This window comes from Thalassophryne amazonica, chromosome 3 (genome assembly GCF_902500255.1).
Source record: "Thalassophryne amazonica chromosome 3, fThaAma1.1, whole genome shotgun sequence".
NCBI classification, from domain to species: Eukaryota; Metazoa; Chordata; class Actinopteri; order Batrachoidiformes; family Batrachoididae; genus Thalassophryne; species Thalassophryne amazonica.
In genome coordinates this window covers 76,388,193-76,407,954 of record NC_047105.1, presented here as the reverse complement: position 1 = coordinate 76,407,954, position 19,762 = coordinate 76,388,193, and the positions used below count along the sequence as shown (strand labels likewise).

The 19,762-nt window shown below is 39.4% G+C and overlaps 1 protein-coding gene across 1 annotated transcript in view; it reads right to left on the bottom strand.

Annotated features, from left to right (window-relative positions):
• Nucleotides 1-19,762, bottom strand: part of kdm5ba (lysine (K)-specific demethylase 5Ba) — a 94,919-nt gene that overhangs the window by 51,205 nt on the left and 23,952 nt on the right. The window contains exons 2-7 of the mRNA XM_034166848.1: nucleotides 15,417-15,494; nucleotides 15,106-15,228; nucleotides 14,762-14,932; nucleotides 12,668-12,793; nucleotides 12,246-12,339; nucleotides 12,024-12,130 (exon numbers count right to left, since the gene is read on the bottom strand). Coding sequence (XP_034022739.1) covers nucleotides 12,024-12,130; nucleotides 12,246-12,339; nucleotides 12,668-12,793; nucleotides 14,762-14,932; nucleotides 15,106-15,228; nucleotides 15,417-15,494 — 699 coding nt within the window. The remainder of the gene's footprint in view (nucleotides 1-12,023; nucleotides 12,131-12,245; nucleotides 12,340-12,667; nucleotides 12,794-14,761; nucleotides 14,933-15,105; nucleotides 15,229-15,416; nucleotides 15,495-19,762) is intronic.

Here is a 19,762-nt window from a genome sequence, read left to right as displayed (position 1 = left end):
CCACAACACAGGTCCACTTTCCACCGCATTGTCACTTTTCTTTGTATTTTCACTTTGTTTGCGTGTAATTTGCCCAAAATCTCAAAGTGCTGTGTTTCTGTCCCCGGTTGTAGAGAAATTACATTATATACACGTAATATTTTACCCGTTTAGCACCCGCCCTCAAATGAGACTGTGCTGCCCAATTGACGGACATCTGTCGTAGCAATGGAGAACTTTAATAACAGCATATGTGACACTATACAAGGCCATAGCATGAAAGTCATCTGTTTGCGTAATGATGAACAGGCACAGTGAGGCTGTTCTGTCATTTAACACAGCTGCATTTTCTTTGAAACAGATATGAAACATTTTTTGATATCACTACTTAAACTCCATTGTCGTATGAGAAATGGCTGTTTAAACCTTTGAACTAAAGTACTGTGGCTCCAGAAATCATGTAAAACCCATGTCACAATGTACCTGGATTGATTTAAACCTGATGCACATACAGTAAGGTTTAATATTCAAGACCAACAACTCTGTTGAAAAGAAAATTTCTACAGTTATTAGTACTGTGGCACTGGCATATATTTTAAATCTCCCCTAAATTTCAACAATTTCATTGTTTTTCATGAGTCCATTTGTAAAATGTAATGCGTTAAAATGTTTCAGGCAGCAAGGTGCTTAGTGGTTAGCACGTTTGCCTCACAGCAATAAGGTCATGGGATTGCTTCCCATCTGGTACCATCTGTGTGGAGTTTGCATGTTCTCCCCATGTTCGCAAGGGTTCCCTATGGGTGCTTAGGCTTCCTCCCGCTTCCAAAGACATGCATGTTAGGTGAATTGGTGACTGTAAATTGACCGTGGTGAATGTTTCATGTTGTTTGCTTCAGAAAAATCGGAAAGATCATGAGCGCCACTCTTTCTGTAGCTAAGAATATCATTAAAGGGTCCAAGAAATCTGCTTTTTTTTTTTTTAAAAGCCTTTACTGTACAATAAAAGATGAATAAGAAACAGTGAGTGACAGATGAGGAGAAACCATAAACAGTGCATGGGTGAGAGCCTGCATGACCTGAACAGCACAAAGGAAGTCCAAACGGATTCCCATCTCAGAGTTACTGAACTAAACCTTGGTTCAGATGTTTTATTAAGTAAGATTTTTGGGGAATGGGTGGTGTTTTTCTATTATGGGTGGCTTCAGTGTATGCATTATGGCCCGGTCACACAGCATATGACGAGGGTAAAAAAGTCACAAATCGTTGAGAAAAAGTGGACAAATGAGCTTTTGACTTTCCCCATCACTGAATAGCGTGCGAATCAATCACGGAGCTCTGTAGCTCGTATTGCTTGCAGCTGTGTGTTTGCTTTTAATGTATGCATACTGTCGTGCACAGCCCTTCCTGCACTCCTGCCTTCATTTTTTTTATTTTTTTATTGTACAACCCCTGGCAATAATTATGGAATCACCTGCCTCGGAGGATGTTCATTCAGTTGTTTAATTTTGTAGAAAAAAAGCAGATCACAGACATGACACAAAACTAAAGTCATTTCAAATGGCAACTTTCTGGCTTTAAGAAACACTATAAGAAATCAAGAAAAAAAAATTGTGGCAGTCAGTAACGGTTACTTTTTTAGACCAAGCAGAGGGGAAAAAAAAAATATGGAATCACTCAATTCTGAGGAATAAATTATGGAATCACCCTGTAAATTTTCATCCCCAAAACTAACACCTGCATCAAATCAGATCTGCTCGTTAGTCTGCATCTAAAAAGGAGTGATCACACCTTGGAGAGCTGTTGCACCAAGTGGACTGACATGAATCATGGCTCCAACACGAGAGATGTCAATTGAAACAAAGGAGAGGATTATCAAACTCTTAAAAGAGGGTAAATCATCACACAATGTTGCAAAAGATGTTGGCTGTTCAGTCAGCTGTGTCTAAACTCTGGACCAAATACAAACAACATGGGAAGGTTGTTAAAGGCAAACATACTGGTAGACCAAGGAAGACATCAAAGCGTCAAGACAGAAAACTTAAAGCAATATGTCTCAAAAATCAAAAATGCACAACAAAACAAATGAGGAACGAATGGGAGGAAACTGGAGTCAACGTCTGTGACCGAACTGTAAGAAACCGCCTAAAGGAAATGGGATTTACATACAGAAAAGCTAAACGAAAGCCATCATTAACACCTAAACAGAAAAAAACAAGGTTACAATGGGCTAAGGAAAAGCAATCGTGGACTGTGGATGACTGGATGAAAGTCATATTCAGTGATGAATCTCGAATCTGCATTGGGCAAGGTGATGATGCTGGAACTTTTGTTTGGTGCCGTTCCAATGAGATTTATAAAGATGACTGCCTGAAGAGAACGTGTAAATTTACACAGTCATTGATGATATGGGGCTGCATGTCAGATAAAGGCACTGGGGAGATGGCTGTCATTACATCATCAATAAATGCACAAGTTTACGTTGATATTTTGGACACTTTTCTTATCCCATCAATTGAAAGGATGTTTGGGGATGATGAAATCATTTTTCAAGATGATAATGCATCTTGCCATAGAGCAAAAACTGTGAAAACATTCCTTGCAAAAAGACACATAGGGTCAATGTCATGGCCTGCAAATAGTCCGGATCTTAATCCAATTGAAAATCTTTGGTGGAGTTGTTGAAGAAAATGGTCCATGACAAGGCTCCAACCTGCAAAGCTGATCTGGCAACAGCAATCAGAGAAAGTTGGAGCCAGATTGATGAAGAGTACTGTTTGTCACTCATTAAGTCCATGCCTCAGAGACTGCAAGCTGTTATAAAAGCCAGAGGTGGTGCAACAAAATACTAGTGATGTGTTGGAGCGTTCTTTTGTTTTTCATGATTCCATAATTTTTTCCTCAGAATTGAGTGATTCAATATTTTTTTCCCTCTGCTTGGTCTAAAAAAGTAACCGTTACTGACTGCCACAATTTTTTTTCCTGATTTCTTATAGTGTTTCTTAAAGCCAGAAAGTTGCCATTTGAAATGACTTTAGTTCTGTGTCATGTCTGTGATCTGCTTTTTCTCTACAAAATTAAACAACTGAATGAACATCCTCCGAGGCCGGTGATTCCATAATTTTTGCCAGGGGTTGTAGAAATGTGCTCTGTTCTCAAAATGGTAAAGCAAATGGTACTCGCATTTCCAGATGTACAGTGGGATGCACTGCTTACTTGTCAGGGCTGGGAACATCAGATCGCAAAGTTCAGAGTCCTTCTGTGCCCCCCACAAAAAAGTAGAAAATATTGCCATTTAAAGTCACAAGCAAACTTAAAACTTTCTGTGTCGTGTTTCAGCATTGAGAGCGAGACAGAGGGAGAGCGAGCAAACAAGCGGGGGAGGAGGAGAAAGAGAGAGAGATAGCGCTGTCTCTCTGTCTTTTTTTCCCCCAAAACCCTAGTGTTTCTGATCACCGCGCTGCGGCTGTGTGATCAAGCAGTCACACGCATGTGCGCGGTTTTGATTACCTGGTCTGATCACGCACGGAGAGGCGCTGCGTACGTGGATCAGACACATACACGAGCACGTGCTTCACCTTCTCTCCAGCTGATTGCACAAAAGGACTGTCTCCTATATGATTCAGTGACTCAAACATTGTTCAGAAAAGAATGCAGCCATTTGCGATTACACTGGATTTTCTATTTTCATATGTCACACCTCTGTGGATCAAAGCTGTTCAAACGAGAATGTCCGCTGCTGCTGGATCTTTTTCACACTTGATGCTCAAAGTCACGCTTCTGTAAACTGCTGCTTGGTTTGCACAAACCGAGGCTCAGTTCACCCAGAGATCACCGCAGATGACACGAAATATTACGTCGTGTCGGGCCTCAGGTCCACGGCAACGAGGCTGATCACACTCCTGCAAATTCTTCCCCTCACACGCAGCGGCAGAAGCCCCACACCACACACCAGGACCGTTAGTGGAGGATCTGCATGTCTCCTCTACAGCAGCACTCACAAACCGGCTTCTGTACTGTATGAAAACATTCAGCTGGTCAAATGAAGTCGAACTAAACGCTAACGTTACAAAAACTAAGCAAACAATAAGGAGCCATCAAGAATAACAGCAAAGAAGGATCACGTGGGCTCTTGGCGAAGATGGCTGCTTGAAAAGTTGCTCCGTGACCCTAAGCCAAATATTTTTAAAATTGATACTCTATTCTGCCCATTTTTGTTGAAAGGACTGTATTTTTTGTGAGATTAACAATTTCGAAGTTGAACTGACTTGATATACCAATGCCTGGACGCGGTGCTGGAAAGATACAATGCCCCGATCCCTCGCCTGAGCAACAGGCTAAAGCTAACAAGAAGATGGATGCGTATGTTAGCAAAGCCTCGGGTGAGTCGCAGCAGCCCGAAGCTAATGCTACATCCAATGCTACGTCAAGTGCTACAGCCAAGGCTGAAGGGACAATAACTCTAGAGTTTCTGGCTCCTCAGATACAGGCAATACGTGACTCGACTGCGAACATTGAAAAAGACACAAAAGATATTAAATCGTCAATAGGGGAGATCGAGACGAAACTTGGAACATTGACATCACGTGTGGATGACATGGAGGAGAGAGTGGTGGCGCTGGAAGAAAGCAGAGGCCCATCAGAGACTGAGCTGGTGACTTTTCGTGAGGAACTAGAAAAAGTGAGAGCCCATTTGGAAAATTTAGACAACAGAGGGAGATGCTGTAATATTAAAATGATGGGCCTGCCAGAGTCCAAAGAAGGGAATGACATGATAAAGTTCCTGCAGCACGAGCTTCCAGTGATGCTGGGCGACCCGCTCGGGGAGCTGGAGATACAGCGCGCACATCGAGTGGGTGCGCCAAGGTGCGCCCAGGGAGAGAGAGAGAGCGCTCGCGGCCCGTGATGGTCAACATGTGCCGCTATCGAGACAAAGAAGAAATACTCCGTGTCGCCAGAGAAAGAGGTCAGATCATTTGGCAGGGAGTTAAAATCATGTTTTTTCCCGACTACTCGAGGGAAACAACGGACCGCCGCATGTCTTTCAACCAAGTTAAAGCTGCTTTGAGAGAGAGGCAGGTGGAGTATGCTCTTCATTTCCCTGCAACCCTTGAAATAAAACACAACGGATTTCGTCACAGATTTACTTCACCGGGGGACGCAGCGGAATTTATTGCAAAAAAATTCCCAAAAGACCAATGACCAGTGAACTGAAATTTCTTCATATGCAAGTGCTGAAACTCATTCTACCTGTTGTATCTGCTGAACTCATAATTTGTATTTTGACGTGACTTTTGGAGACTTATAGCAACTGATTAACATACTTATATTTTCTTTTATATATTATTGAAGGGGAAAAAAACAATACTAATAGATAATTTGTTTGTTTTATTGTTGTTGTCATAATTATTTCATACTGGGTTACAATGATAATAAAACATACCCACTTATTTATCGTTAGATGGGGGGGGGTAAATGAGATGAAATTAAGGGATAAATATGGAAAATAGGGAAAGATCTTTTATCTTTATCTTTTGATTTAAAAATGCATAGAAGTTAAAGAAAACAAGTAAAATAATCATTTAATTTATTTTTGTGATTGAAAAAAATGGAGGAAGATTATTTTGGGTGATAAAAGATATTTTACTTATGATTAAAATGCAGTTTATTATTATTTTACTTATTTTTGTGATAAGGGAAAAAAATCAAGCTATATATTTTCAGAAAAACAAATTCTTGTCGACTCAAGAAAAGAAGAAAAATGACATTCATTTCATATAAGTAAGTAGTCTCTTACTCTACAGTATTGTTTTTCTCTTTTTTTTTCCCTGTTTATTTAAGTTAGATTATGAGAATTTACTAGGAGGTAATATTTAGTTGGCGAGGGGTCACAAAGTTGAGGGCCCGTGATCGCACAAGGTTTTTCACTTTTTTAGCATGGCTATTGCCTTGCTTTTTGTTTTGTTTTTCACCCCATCCTTGTTCTATGGGGTGCATTCATGTTCTGTTTTTGTGTGTCATGTTTTTATATTTCACTGTATTGTTTATCTTATGCCACAACCACCACAACCAAGAAGATTTTGACATATTTAAAGTCCTCTAAAGTTGATATAGCTTATATTCAGGAGACTCATTTAACCGAATCTGAGTCAATTAAGCTTAAAGGTTCTTGGATAGGAAAAGTGTTTTCAAGCACTGGAACAAGCAATAGTAGAGGGGTGTCTATCATTATCTACAAAGCCGTTAACTTTACTGAAACTGAAGTGTTGCGGGACCAGGATGGTAGATATGTTGTTGTCAAAGGACAATTGCTGGACACACCAGTAATTCTTTGTAACATTTATGCGCCAAATTCAGATAGACCAGAATTTTTTCATAATTTATCACAAATTCTTTTGGATTCAGATGGTGCTCAAATAATTATGGCTGGGGATTTTAACCAAATTTGGGACAGGGATTTAGACCGGTCACAACCACGCACTAATACAGAAAGCCGGTCAGCAATGGCCATCAGGCAGTTATGTTTTGATAACGGCCTTCGGGATATCTGGAGACTGATGCACCCAGATAGCAGAGATTATTCTTTCTTTTCACCTGTGCATAATGGTTATACAAGGATAGATTATTTTTTAATATCAGAAATGATGGTAAACAACTCAGCTGACTCAAGTATAGGTAACACTGTAATCTCAGACCATGCACCGGTTTTTCTTTGAGTAAAAAAATTCTCACAAACTCAGAAAAGCCATAGGTGGCGACTGAATGTGTCATTATTTAGGGACAAATCATTTACTAAATTCATTCGAGAGGAAATTCAATTTTTTTAAGGAATCAAACAAAATGGGCGACATCTATTAGTACCTGGTGGGACGCACTAAAAGCTTATTTAAGAGGGAGAATAATATCTTATGCGGCTTTCAAGAAAAAGACCTCTAACGAAAAAGTAATTTCATTAGAAGCAGAACTCAAGGTACTTGAGTCACTACATTCCCAAACTAAGAGCAGGATTACTTTGAACAAAATTATAAATGTGAAATATAACTTAAATACCTTATATACCAAAAAAGCTGAGTACGCCTTGTTCCGAACTAAACAGGCATACTGGGAAATGGGTGAAAAGCCAGGCCGCCTCCTAGCTTACCGTCTCAAACAGCTTAACAGTATGAACCACATTCCAGGAGTTAGACAATTAGATGGCACTGTTACAACTTCATCTCAACAGATAAATGATAGATTCAGAACTTTTTATAATAATTTATATTCTTCCCAAGGTAAATTAGATGATCAAAAATTTGAAACATTTCTTGCAGATCTCAACCTCCCTCAACTTACAGAACAGGACAGAGAATTTTTAGAGGCTCCTTTAAATACACAGGAGATCTCTCGGGCCATTAAAAGCATGCCACTGAACAAGGCACCAGGTTTAGATGGTATTCCTTTGGACTTCTACAAATCATTTGAAGATATTTTAAGTCCTCTGTTATCAGATATTTATAATGAAGCTTTTCAAATGGTTCACTACCACAATCAATGCATTCTGCACTTATAACACTAATCCACAAGAAAGGCAAAGATTCTTTAGATCCTAATGGATATCGACCAATTTCTTTACTTAATTGCGACCAAAAAATCCTAGCAAAAGTACTCGCTACTCGGTTAAAAAAAGTTATTGGTAGATTAATACATATAGATCAGTTTGGATTTATTTCTAAAAGATATGGCTCAGATAACATTAGGAGACTAGTTAATTTGCAATATCATGTATATGACTCGATACAACCGACTATTGCTTTATCATTGGGTGCTGCTAAAGCATTTGATTGCGTGGAATGGGAGTTCCTTTTTAAGATGTTGGGAAAATTTGGCTTTGGGAGCAATTTCATTACATGGATAAAAACTTTATATGATAAGCCCTCTGCTTGTGTCTTAACTAACGGACTTATATCTAGCCTATTTCAGTTACAAAGGTCCACAAGACAAGGCTGCCCGCTGAGCCCTGGCTTGTTTGTGATTGCAATTGAACCTCTGGCTCAAAAAATTCATAGTCATACAGCCATTCATGGTATTAATGTAGGGAGCAGTCATCATAAGCTTCTTTTGTATGCAGATGATATGCTGGTCCTAACTAAACCTGAAAAACATGTTCCCATTTTATTAGATTGTATTAAATATTTTACATTATTGTCTGGATACAAAGTAAATTGGGATAAGTCTGAAGCTATGCCCATGTCTGGACACTGCCCCTCCTCTCTATTTAAAAAATGGAGATTCTGTTGGTCTCCCAAAAGTATTAAATATTTGGGTATACAGATTACTTCTGATTATAATAATATGGTTAAAATACTGGTCCCTTGATTGAAAAAATAAGAACTGACTTTGGTAGATGGTCTAAAATTCACTTGTCTTTGTGGGGAAAAATTAACTCTATTAAGATGATGACAGTGCCAGTTATTTTCTATCTCCTCAGCAATATTCCTTTGTATATTCAAGACTTTTTTTTTTAAAAGCTAGATGCTTTAATATTGGATTTTTTATGGGGTAAATCACGTCACCGTTTGAGTTTAAAAAAAGTTACAAGTGAGTGTTGACAAAGGTGGTTTTTCCTTACCTAATTTGAAATGGTATTATTGGACTCTATGTGTAAAACAACTTAGAGTTTGGTTACCCACTTTTAATTCCTCTGATAAACCTCCCTGGTTTCAGCTGGAGTCTGATGTGAATGGAGGTGAATCTCCATGGGTGACTTTATTTGGTGTCAAAACAGAAATGCACAGAGATCATCCCATTATTACAGCAGCCAAATCAATTTGGATTAAATTACATAGAGCGGTTTTTCTTAAGTCACTACTAGCTCCTTTATGTAATAATAAAAAAAATTCTTATTGGGGGAAAATCAGTTAACTGGCCACAATGGCATAAAGTGGGAATCTCCTTTGTATTCCATTTGTTTGATGCCAAGACCAAAAACTATCTGAGCTTTGATGAGGTTGTTGATAGGTATAATTTGCCAAGCAATCAATTTTGGAGATATGTCCAATTACGTAGTTCATTGTCCAAATGGCTGGGAAGCCCTCTCAGCTGTCCTTCGGGCAGCTCTGTGGAAATCTTGCTTTGTAAGTTGACCAATGGCAAAGGTATTACCTCTAACATATACAAAATGTTACTTATTCAATTGGGCGAACCATTATCAAAGGTTAAAAAACACTGGACTGAAGACTTGGCCTTGGACATATCTGAAAATGACTGGCACTCATGTTTACAAAATTTAAAGACAATGTATAAAGAAATGAGCAACAAGTTTATTCAATTAAAAATCATTCATAGGTGGCATAGAAACCCTCAGCAACTTCATAATGGAACCTGATTCCTAAAGACACATGCTGGAGATGTAATGAGGAGGGAGCATCTATCCCACATATTCTCTGGACCTGCCCTGCTCTTCAAGATTGGTGGAAGAACATTATGGAAGTCATTTTCGAAGTATTGAAAAGAAGGTTTAACATTACTGCCAGACTTGCAGTTTTAGGCTCCACAGTAGAACTCCCAGACTCACACTTTTCACTTTTTGATAAGAGGTGGCTTGTTCTGGCTCTGACTACAGCTAAAAGGATTCTATTAAGACACTGGATGAAAAAGAACCCTCCTCCTTATGATAAATGGCTGACAACTATGGTTAAACTGGCATCTTATGAGAAAGTGACATACAGCCTCCTATGTAAAATGCATCAGTATGATTGTACATGGTCTGCTTTTACCAACTGGCTAACTGTAAAGTAGATTTAAAAAGGTTGGTGTGGCATATATATTTGTTGTGTATTTTATAAAACAAAAAACTCAATATTTGCATTATAAAAAAAAAGAATAACAGCAAAACGAAATACAGACGACTTGAGGTTTTTGGCGGCCTTCGTTCAAATTTTTCGACAGTTTACAAATCCCGACGAAGTGCCAACTGCAGGAACGAAGCTGTATGAAAGTTAAAGGATGCCACGAAAATCCAGATGTCTTTTTTCGTTTGGGTTTCGTTGTCCTTCATTAGTGTGGCGTTACCCGGCCTTTAAAAATGATATTTCCTCGGTAACTGTAGATTAACTGGATCTAATCTCAGAAAGATACCGATAGCTGATAAAAGTGCGAACACAACAAATGAAACGTGAAAATTTCACTTGATGGAATCGTGCATCAAGTGGACCCACAGACAGCTGCTAGAGGCCCACTGACATGAGTGTGCCTTTGACTCACACACTAGCACGACCTGTGTCGTGCTGGAGCGTAAACTCATCTTCAACTGGTGCAGACAGGACACCAGAGGTGTGCCGGTACATGCTATTGCGCACAGAGAATTCTGAAATGTAAAAAAAAAAAAAAACTTTCACGCATAAATGTCGTGCTACATGGCGTGATCTAATCGCCAACATGATGTGCAGCTCGTCAAGTGGAGTAAAGAAGTGAACAGAGCGAGTGGTGACATCAGTGGATCGCATCAGAGCGCAGCTCGTCTGAGCGATTATAACAAGTTAAACCTGTTATAAACATATTTAACAGTTGCACACAAGAAGGAAAAAACAACTGTTTTACCAAGCCATGACAATGAAAACATGACAAATAATTACCTTTTTCGACAGCTCAAAATGCTTTCTGCAGCTTGTTAAGCGTGCGTGCACGAATGGCTGAAGCTGGAGCGGTCCTGTGTGATTCAGGAAGTGATTACAGCCATTTTCACTGGCCAATTTGCAGAGAAAATCTGACACAAAATAATTATTTTATATACACAGCGTCCAGCGCAGAGTGCGTGGCAGCCAGTAGAACAAAGAACGGTGTCCAGCTGGGAACACAGCGGGTGGGATCAGCACGACGACATGCGTGCTATAGACATTGCCAAAGACAACCCGTTGGCATGTCTATGGCATTTTCAATGTTAAAGTTACCATTAAGCTGTTTGCATTTCAGCACTTTTGTGTGCAACTGTTTTCTGTATCATAATAATAATAGTGTCCATTGTTGTAAGAGTCAAATTGTAATTTTTTTAAATTTATTTTTATTCATATATTAGTAATAATAGCAGCAACAACAACAATAGTAATAATAACTCATAATAACTAATAATGCTACAATTTTAGAGAAAGAGACAAAAAGAACCTAATGAAACAAAACAACAGAAAAGATAAAACCAACTAACAATGAAAAATAAATAAATACATATAGAAATAAAATAACCATTGCCTGTGAACACCTAGTGACTCTTACACCTCCACTTCACCCCTGTTTTATGTAAATTTAATGACAATTTGTTTTGGTCAAACCATATTTTTCACCACTTTCATCCCTGAATATGTCAATCGTGAGTCACTTTTGTGCGGATTAAAGTTACTAACTGGGACTTGTTGCAAGAAAGAAACGCGAATCGTCCTCCGTTTTGTTCACACAGCTCCAAACACTGTGCTGCTCTCTGCCGAGTCGCTAGAGTCAAGTCGAAATTAATAACTTCAGCGAGAAATTAAATCAAAATGACACCTCTTTCCAAATGTTGTAATACAAACAAACTGCAATCGATCAAAATGTTTTTTTTTCCTCCCAAAATGAGATGTCCTGCACTGACGTGCAGCAACCAGCTGAGCTCAGAGATATGGAGAGACATTCATAACAAAATGTGTGAAAGGAAATGCTTTTGACAAAAACTACAGATTTTATTCATTTTTATTTATGTCCAGAGATCAAGGATCCAGTGACCATTTTAAAATGTTGTTGACATAGAAAACCTGTAAAACCTACTTTTAGTACACAGGAAATTCACAAGAGGTATCGATATCGATAAAATCTTATCAATACCCACCCCTATTCACAACCATAAATCCTACAAAATACCATTTTACTGCAACCCAGTCTGTACCTCACCTAAGTGACAGGGAAACATCATCAAAGAAATCACCTGTTGAGGTGATTGCCAGAAAGGGAAAACTGCAGTGTCTTGGCCCTTCATGACACATGAATGCTCGCCCCAGGTCTAACATGTCAACCATACCTTCAATACAAAATGACATACTTACTTTGCTCAGAGTTGTATTTTCTTTTATATTCAATACAGCTTCTTCATAACCCGGTGAATCTTCGTGCTTTAAGGGCTCCTGCTTCACCTGAATACCTGCCATTCTCACTAAAAGAAATGAATGAAATTTAAATAGAGATTTAGGTTTGATTCACTGACATTTTCCTTTAAAATAATTAAAGGAAAAAAAAAAAAACCCTGAATAATCAGTATCTGTACATACCAGGCTCTGGTTTGGCAACATATGTTCCCCTTCTCCTCCTGAGATTGGGACAATTCTTACAAAGTTCTTCGGTTTTGCTTTTAACATAACTTCTCTGTTCAATGACAAAAAGAGAACAAACACTGTTTCACTGGATTCCCAAGAAAATAACATAAATAGAACCAGATAAGCAGTGCTACAAATATGTTGCTTTATCCTCATAATGCATACTGTCACAATCTGGACTTAGGTTGGCTTTTCTTTTGTTATATCACATAATTTAAAAGTAAAACCTAAAATGTTGGGTCATTGCTAAAATGTTGGTCTCAAACGGCAGAGCAGCAACAATGATCTGTGGTATACATATCTGTACTATATCAAACACAAATCATACTCATCATGATTCATGAGGCAAAAGCTAAGAACAAAGCGCACAGACTTACTTCATATCTCGTTCGTTTTGCTCGGCGAGCTATGCTGCAGGTGTCCTGTGGCTGGACAGACTGGCGCTGAGGAAGGTCATGAGGCGTGTATTCTTTATCTTTAGTGTCATGGGTCAAGGTGGCTTTCTGCAGAGACAATAGCTAAATTAATTAAGTACAAGTAGTCAAATACTGAACTAACTGGTTCAAAACTGCAAATCGGCAAATTACAAATACAAGGCCTGTTAATGTAACCACATTATTTCCATTACATGTGAAGCTAAGTGATTGCAATATCTGTGTATATATAAACCCGTGAAGGCTTCTGCAGCCAGTTATCTCAGCTGTTACACACACACCAAGCAGCTCAAAATTTGCATGCAGGCTGCTTATCTGCTCACACGGACAGTCCACAAACTTACAGCCCAGTCACACGGCAATTCCTGAATGAAGGGAAAAAGTAAAAAAGTCACAATTCGTTGAGAAAAGGTGGACGAAAGAGCTTTATCACCGAACAGCCTGTGAACCAAGAGTGCAAAAGGGACGAAAGAGGAACTTAACAAAACTGAAGCTAATGATCTTGACGCTTTAAATGAAAAGCGCCTGGAGCTACAACTGGAGCAGTGTGTGCCTGCTTCTCTGAGTTCCGGACTCGACGCTGGGATGGAGCTCATAGCGCCTGAGTCGTGGAGAAACTGCAAACAGAAGCTGTGGAGATCTGTGTGCATGTCGGTGGACCACCTGCTTTGGTTCCTCATCCAGAACAAAAGAGGGATCATCTCCATCATCAGAATCCTCACTGTCTGACGACATGCTGGGCGCTCCATCTTGCTCCAATTTAAAAAAAAAAAAAGCCTCTGGTGTGCCGTGGTCACTGCTTTATCGCTGTATTATGTTCTAAGCCACATATATTGATTTATAACAGAAAACTGTCAAAACAGGGAATAAATATAAGTGTAAAGATGACTGAATATATCAAAGCAGTAAACTGATCAGTGCGTGTGAACGTGCATTGACTCATGTGCGGTTATTTCAACCAGCTGCAGCTGAGCCACAACGTGAATTTTGCCTTCCAGAACAGCTCTTTATATAATCATTTGAATTATCTACCTGTTGCCACATGTACAGAAGGACTGGATTGTCATTCCTACACTCATATTGTTATATTTAATAAAAATAATAAGCACACGCAGCAATTGCTGCTGCCGCTAATGCTGCATTCAAGTACCGTCACAAATTACACAACTTTTGTTGTTTCAAATTCAGCAGTTGCTTGTGGCAAAATAAGTATGTATCCACACAAAAGATTAATTCTGGCCTATATAAGGTGCCTGAGCCCATTGAAGCTGACCCCCCACCCAGATAAAAAAAAATCCAAGCAAACAGGCCGAGTTTGCCCTGTTATTTCCGATGGTACATGAACACCACAGCAGCTCCAGCGCTCACAAACCGGCTTCTGCACTGTGTGAAAACATTCAGCTGGTCAAACTAAGTCAAACTGAATAATAACGTTACACTAAATAAATGATTAAAAAACATCAAGAACGACAGCAAAACGAAACACGGACGAATTGAGATTTTCGTTGCCCTTCATTCAAATTTTTCAACAGTTTAAAAATCCTGATGAAGCGCCAGCTGCAGGAACGAAGCTGCGTGAAGGTTAAACGATGCCAACAAAAGTCAACAAAAGTCCAGATTTCTTGTTTCGTTAGGGCTTTGTTGCCCTTCGTTAAGTGCTGTGTGACTGGGCCACTCAATTGCAAAATATCACAGACTTCAAACGTCACAAAATTTCACCATTTTGACCCTTTCTGAGCAACAAATTCCCTCAAATTTGTTGACAAACAGAACAAATGACACATGATCATTCAAAGCTTTAGCAAACAATTCAATTACTTTTTGCAGAATTAACCAGCTTTCCCTCAATCTTAACCTCCTATAAAAAACAGTTCAGGAATTCAATGAAGAAAGAAAAACACACACACACACACACACACACACACACACACACACACACACACACACACACACACACACACACACACACACACACACACACACACACAAGACCGACAAATGCTGTGAGTGGGATGAGTAATACAAATGAGAACATACGGGAAGATTGGCTCCTGTCTGGAACAGGTTATATGGGTATAAGATCCTCTCATAGTGGGCCCGCAGATGAGAGCCAACAGCCTTGCCTGGAGCAAAGCCCATCTTGACAGATATCTTAGTCCAACGTCGCTCTCTGCAGACTGCATCAAACCCTCCCTCTTCATTTACAAGCTTAGAAAGAGAGAAAGCACACATTCAGGTTTTTATAAGGATTGAATCCAAAATTTGCTTTAACACTGTGTAAATAAATGGAATAGATGCAGCCATGACTGCTTAAGATTTAAAATGAAATATTTTGTAATTTTAGATTAGATAATCAAAAACAAGACAAAACTTGGAGATACCGTATTCAACTGATACAAATCTAAAATCTTTCTTTCCACATGAGGGATTTTCAGAGTGCAGCCTTGAAGCTCCCAGAATTTTGCTATTTGGTCCAAAAAGTTAAGTTTTACTCTGGTCTGAGCCTAAAAAGAAGAGGAGGAACAAGAAAAAGAAGGGGGGGAAAGGGGGTGAAACAAAGTCAAGACAAACACTTTTAAAACTGCCAGTTTAAATTCTGGAATAACCCATTTACACTGATGGCCTTATGAGTGCATTTGATCAGTGTCGAACATTATTGAATATTGTCTTGAACAAAAACAAATATACATACCTCCAACTCATTAAGCCTTTGTATCCGTGGTGTGAATTTCAGGTTGTCTACATCACAGGCAAATGGTGGCTGCCATTCCTGAGAATGTAAATGAGACCACCATGTTATCCAAACTAATACTGATCTTTCACAATGACGTTAAAAACAGAAGACTAGGAAACCAAATTCTGCTCACAAACTTGGATGTCTAAAGGAAAATACACTGTTTGTTGTAGACACAACACCTCATTTTTTTTTTTTTTTTGCAAAGTGGATGGCCTTACTTAAAACACATGCTGAAGAGAAAGCAGCCACACATTTAAATACTTTTGTAAGCAGCAGTACACGTTAATACACAATGCCAAAAATGAACCCCACAGATTCCCCCTCAAATCAGCCATCTACACTATATATGAGGTCTGTTAGAAAAGTATCAGACCTTTTTATTTTTTCAAAAACCTGATGGATTTGAATCACGTGTGCTTGCATGAGCCAACCTTGAACCTTCGTGCGCATGCGTGAATTTTTTCACGCTTGTCGATTGCGTCATTTGCTTGTAAGCAGCCTTTGTGTGAACGAAGGTGTTTGTTGTGTGAACAACTGGAGCAGCGCGACTGCATCAAATTTTGCCAGAAACTGGGCGACAGTCAGGTGGAAACCATTCGGATTATTCAGACGGCTTTTGGTGACGATCCTCTGGGCATCACACAGATTAAGGAGTGGTACAACCGGTTTAAAGACACCTGCACAACGGTGGAGAGCGAGCCGCGCTCCGGTCGGCCATCAACATGCTGAAATGACCAGATCATTTCCAAAGTGAACGCTGTGGTGATGTGGGACCGTCGTGTGACTATCCGAGAAATTGTGCAAGAGGTGGACATCAGCACTTTTTCGGCACATTCCACTGTGACAGAAGATTTTGCCATGAAAAGAGTTGCAGCGAAATTCATGCCGATGGCTTCGGCACGAAGCTGCCGACGGAGCAAAAGCGCCTCCATGTTGAAGTCTCACAGGACATGTGACATGCTCACCTCGTACACAATTTCTCGGATAGTCACACGACTGAAAAGCCACCGAAAGAAGTCTGAATCTTCCGAATGGTGGAAGAGGTGGGCATCATTTTTCGGAGTCCAGCATGTCCTGTGAGAATTCAACACGGTGGCGCTTTTACTCCGTCAGCAGCTTCGTGCTGAAGCCATCGGCATGAATTTTGCTGCAACTCTTTTCATGCCCAAATCTTCTGTCAGGTTTTTGAAAAAAAAAAAAAAAATTATATATATATATATATATATACACACACACACACACACACACACACACACATACACACACACACACACACACACACACACATACATACACACACACACACACACACACACACACACATACATACACACACACACACACACACATACACACACATACACACACACACACATACACACACACATACATACACACACACACACACATACACACACACATACATACACACACACACACACATACACACACACATACATACACACACACACACACACACACATACATACACATACACACACACATACATACACATACACACACACATACACACACACACACACACACACACACACACACACACACACACACACACACACACACACACACACACACACACACTCTAACACGCTGCCAGTAATGAATACTTGGCAAAAGGATTTTTGAAATTTTTATTGCTGCCAATTTATTAAAAATGAGCATCTTCCCCACAGGTTCTATATTAGTTAGTGTTTATAAAATAGGTAGCTGACATTTTTCAAGGGTGATAATAAATTACGTAACGTTTCTATAATGAGTTGGAATGATATGTGAGTCCAGTATGTTTTTACAACCTTAGACCTCAACAGTTTTAGAAGAACGCAACCCTTTTATTTCCTGTTAATTATGTAATTTTTCAATGTTAATTTACTGTCAAACTGAATTTCTAAATTGTTCTTGTCACATACACACTATTATTATTTTATTATTTATTTATTTTATTTAATTATTACTTCTGTTATGTAATTTGACAAATGGACCACAATGGAAATAAGTGTTTTCACTTACTTGTGTCATCCATGTATTTAACATATTTACAATTATATGATATACGAGGTCTATTAGAAAAGTATCCGACCTTATTATTTTTAAAAAAAAAACATATGGATTTGAATCACGTGTGATTGCGTCAGACAAGCTTGAACCTTTGTGCGCATGCGTGAGTTGTTTCATGCCTGTTGGTTGCGTCATTCGCCTGTGAGCAGGCTTTGAGTGAGGTGTGGTCCACCCCTCTCGGCGGATTTTTATTGTGAATAAATGTCTGAACGATTTGGAGCTTTGATGCGTCAATTTTTTTCCAGAAACTGTGAGAGACCTCCAGGTGGACACCGTTCGAAAAATTAATATGGCTTTCAGGGGGATTAAACAGATTACGGAGTGTTACTGCCGGTTAATGACTGCCCACAACTCCTGAGAGCGCGGCGCGCTCCCAGCCCCCATCGACAGGCTGACACCCCGCTGGAACAACCAGATCATTTCCAATGTGAAAGCTTTGTTGATCTGGGACCTCGTCTGACTTTCACAAAAAGGCAGAAGATGTGGACATCAGCACTTTTTCGGCACATTCCACCGTTACAGGAGTTTTTTTCATGGAAAGAAAAGCGGAGGGACGCGCCACGGAGCCGTTCATTACACGGGACAAAACCACCTCGGTTTTGGTCTCACAGGACGGCTTTCAGGTGGATTTCAGACGGATTCCGATTGCTTTCCAGTCGTGTGAATATCCGATTGTGATTGTGCATGAGCTGGACATGCCAGAACATGTCCCATGAGGCTTCATCACGCCGTTGCTTTGCAACGCGCGGTGGAGCCGCTTCTCTTTCCATGACAAAAACTCCTGTAACAGTGAAATGTGCCGTTCATTTTTAAACTAGACGCTGTCTTGATCTGGTATGTCATCTGACTAGCACAGGAATTGTGAATAGGCGTGGACATCAGCACTTTTTCGGCACATTAAGACAGACGTGCGGAGGAGTTCCGCACGTCGCGGTGCAGCCGCTTGGGGTGTCTGGGGGCATGCTACTGTGGAAGTACTGAAATTACACTTTTTCATAAATTGCTTCTCTCCTGTGTGGGTGGCAAAATTGAATTTCCAAAAAAATACATTTTATTACATATTGCATGCATAGCCTCTAGCCTTTTAATCTGTTAACCAAGACATAGCTCAGTATGTTTCTCTCCTGCGATTGTTCATAATTAGGGAAAAAATTAAAATAATTGGTAAATGCCAATATGCATCTGCTTCTCTCCTGTGTGTTTTCTGAATTCATCTCTGTTCAATGCACGATCATTTGCCAGTATGTTTTTTGATAAAGCAAATCAAATTCTTTTATTTCAACATTTAAAAATGACGTACTGGTCCGCAATTGAAGGAAAATCCCGACAGACATGGCAGTATATTGTGTTGTCCACTTCCTTGTGCCCCAGTCATGGATAATTCTGTGTCCAGCTACTCACAAACGTCCTCTCTCTTCCTTTCTCTTCATACCTCTTCTTTGAAGGTTATCCACTTGCGGGTTTTATGCTTTGTGTTTGACTGGCACTTTCCCTGGTATCTGGCCCGGGTTCTGAGGTTTTAGAAAAGACATTCTGTTCAATATATTCTTCAAAAGGCATTGATGTGATGTTCGTTATCTAATGTTTCCTGCCACAGCATCTTGTAAGAAGATGCTACGAACGCACACTCCATACAGTGGTCTTGTGCAAACATGATACAGGGTTCTCCCCAGAAATGTTTAGTATAGCGGTGCTGTTGCCAATTATCGCCCAAAGGCAGCGTGCATTGCGAGTCATTTTGACTGGTTTTAGATGCATTGAAAGCAAGAATAATAAACAAAAAATTTGCACTTATGTTGTAATATCAAAGTTCTTTTTTGTATTTTTCTGTCTATGTTAAGTAAATAAATAACATTGAAAAGTTTAAAAACACATTAATATTTGATGGACATAACATTTGCTCTCTTTAAAAATGACACACTGTACCTTTAATTCAGTAAGAGTCCAGGTAGAGTTTTTACTGTCATGTTGACAGTTTAGCTTCCCCCCCCCCCCCCCCCCTCAACATTTTTGAGTGGAATTGCATACTTATTAAAAAAAAGCCCAATATAACCCCTAATTGTCTTGTTTGAACAAGAGCTAAATCTGGACTGATTTGATTGTCAAATCAGAATCAAATTTATTGGCAAGTTAAGTTCTCACATACAAGTAATTTGATCTGTTGTCACTGGTGCATAAACAACAATAATAAAAAGAAAATGAAAAAATAATTCTGGAAGAAGTAA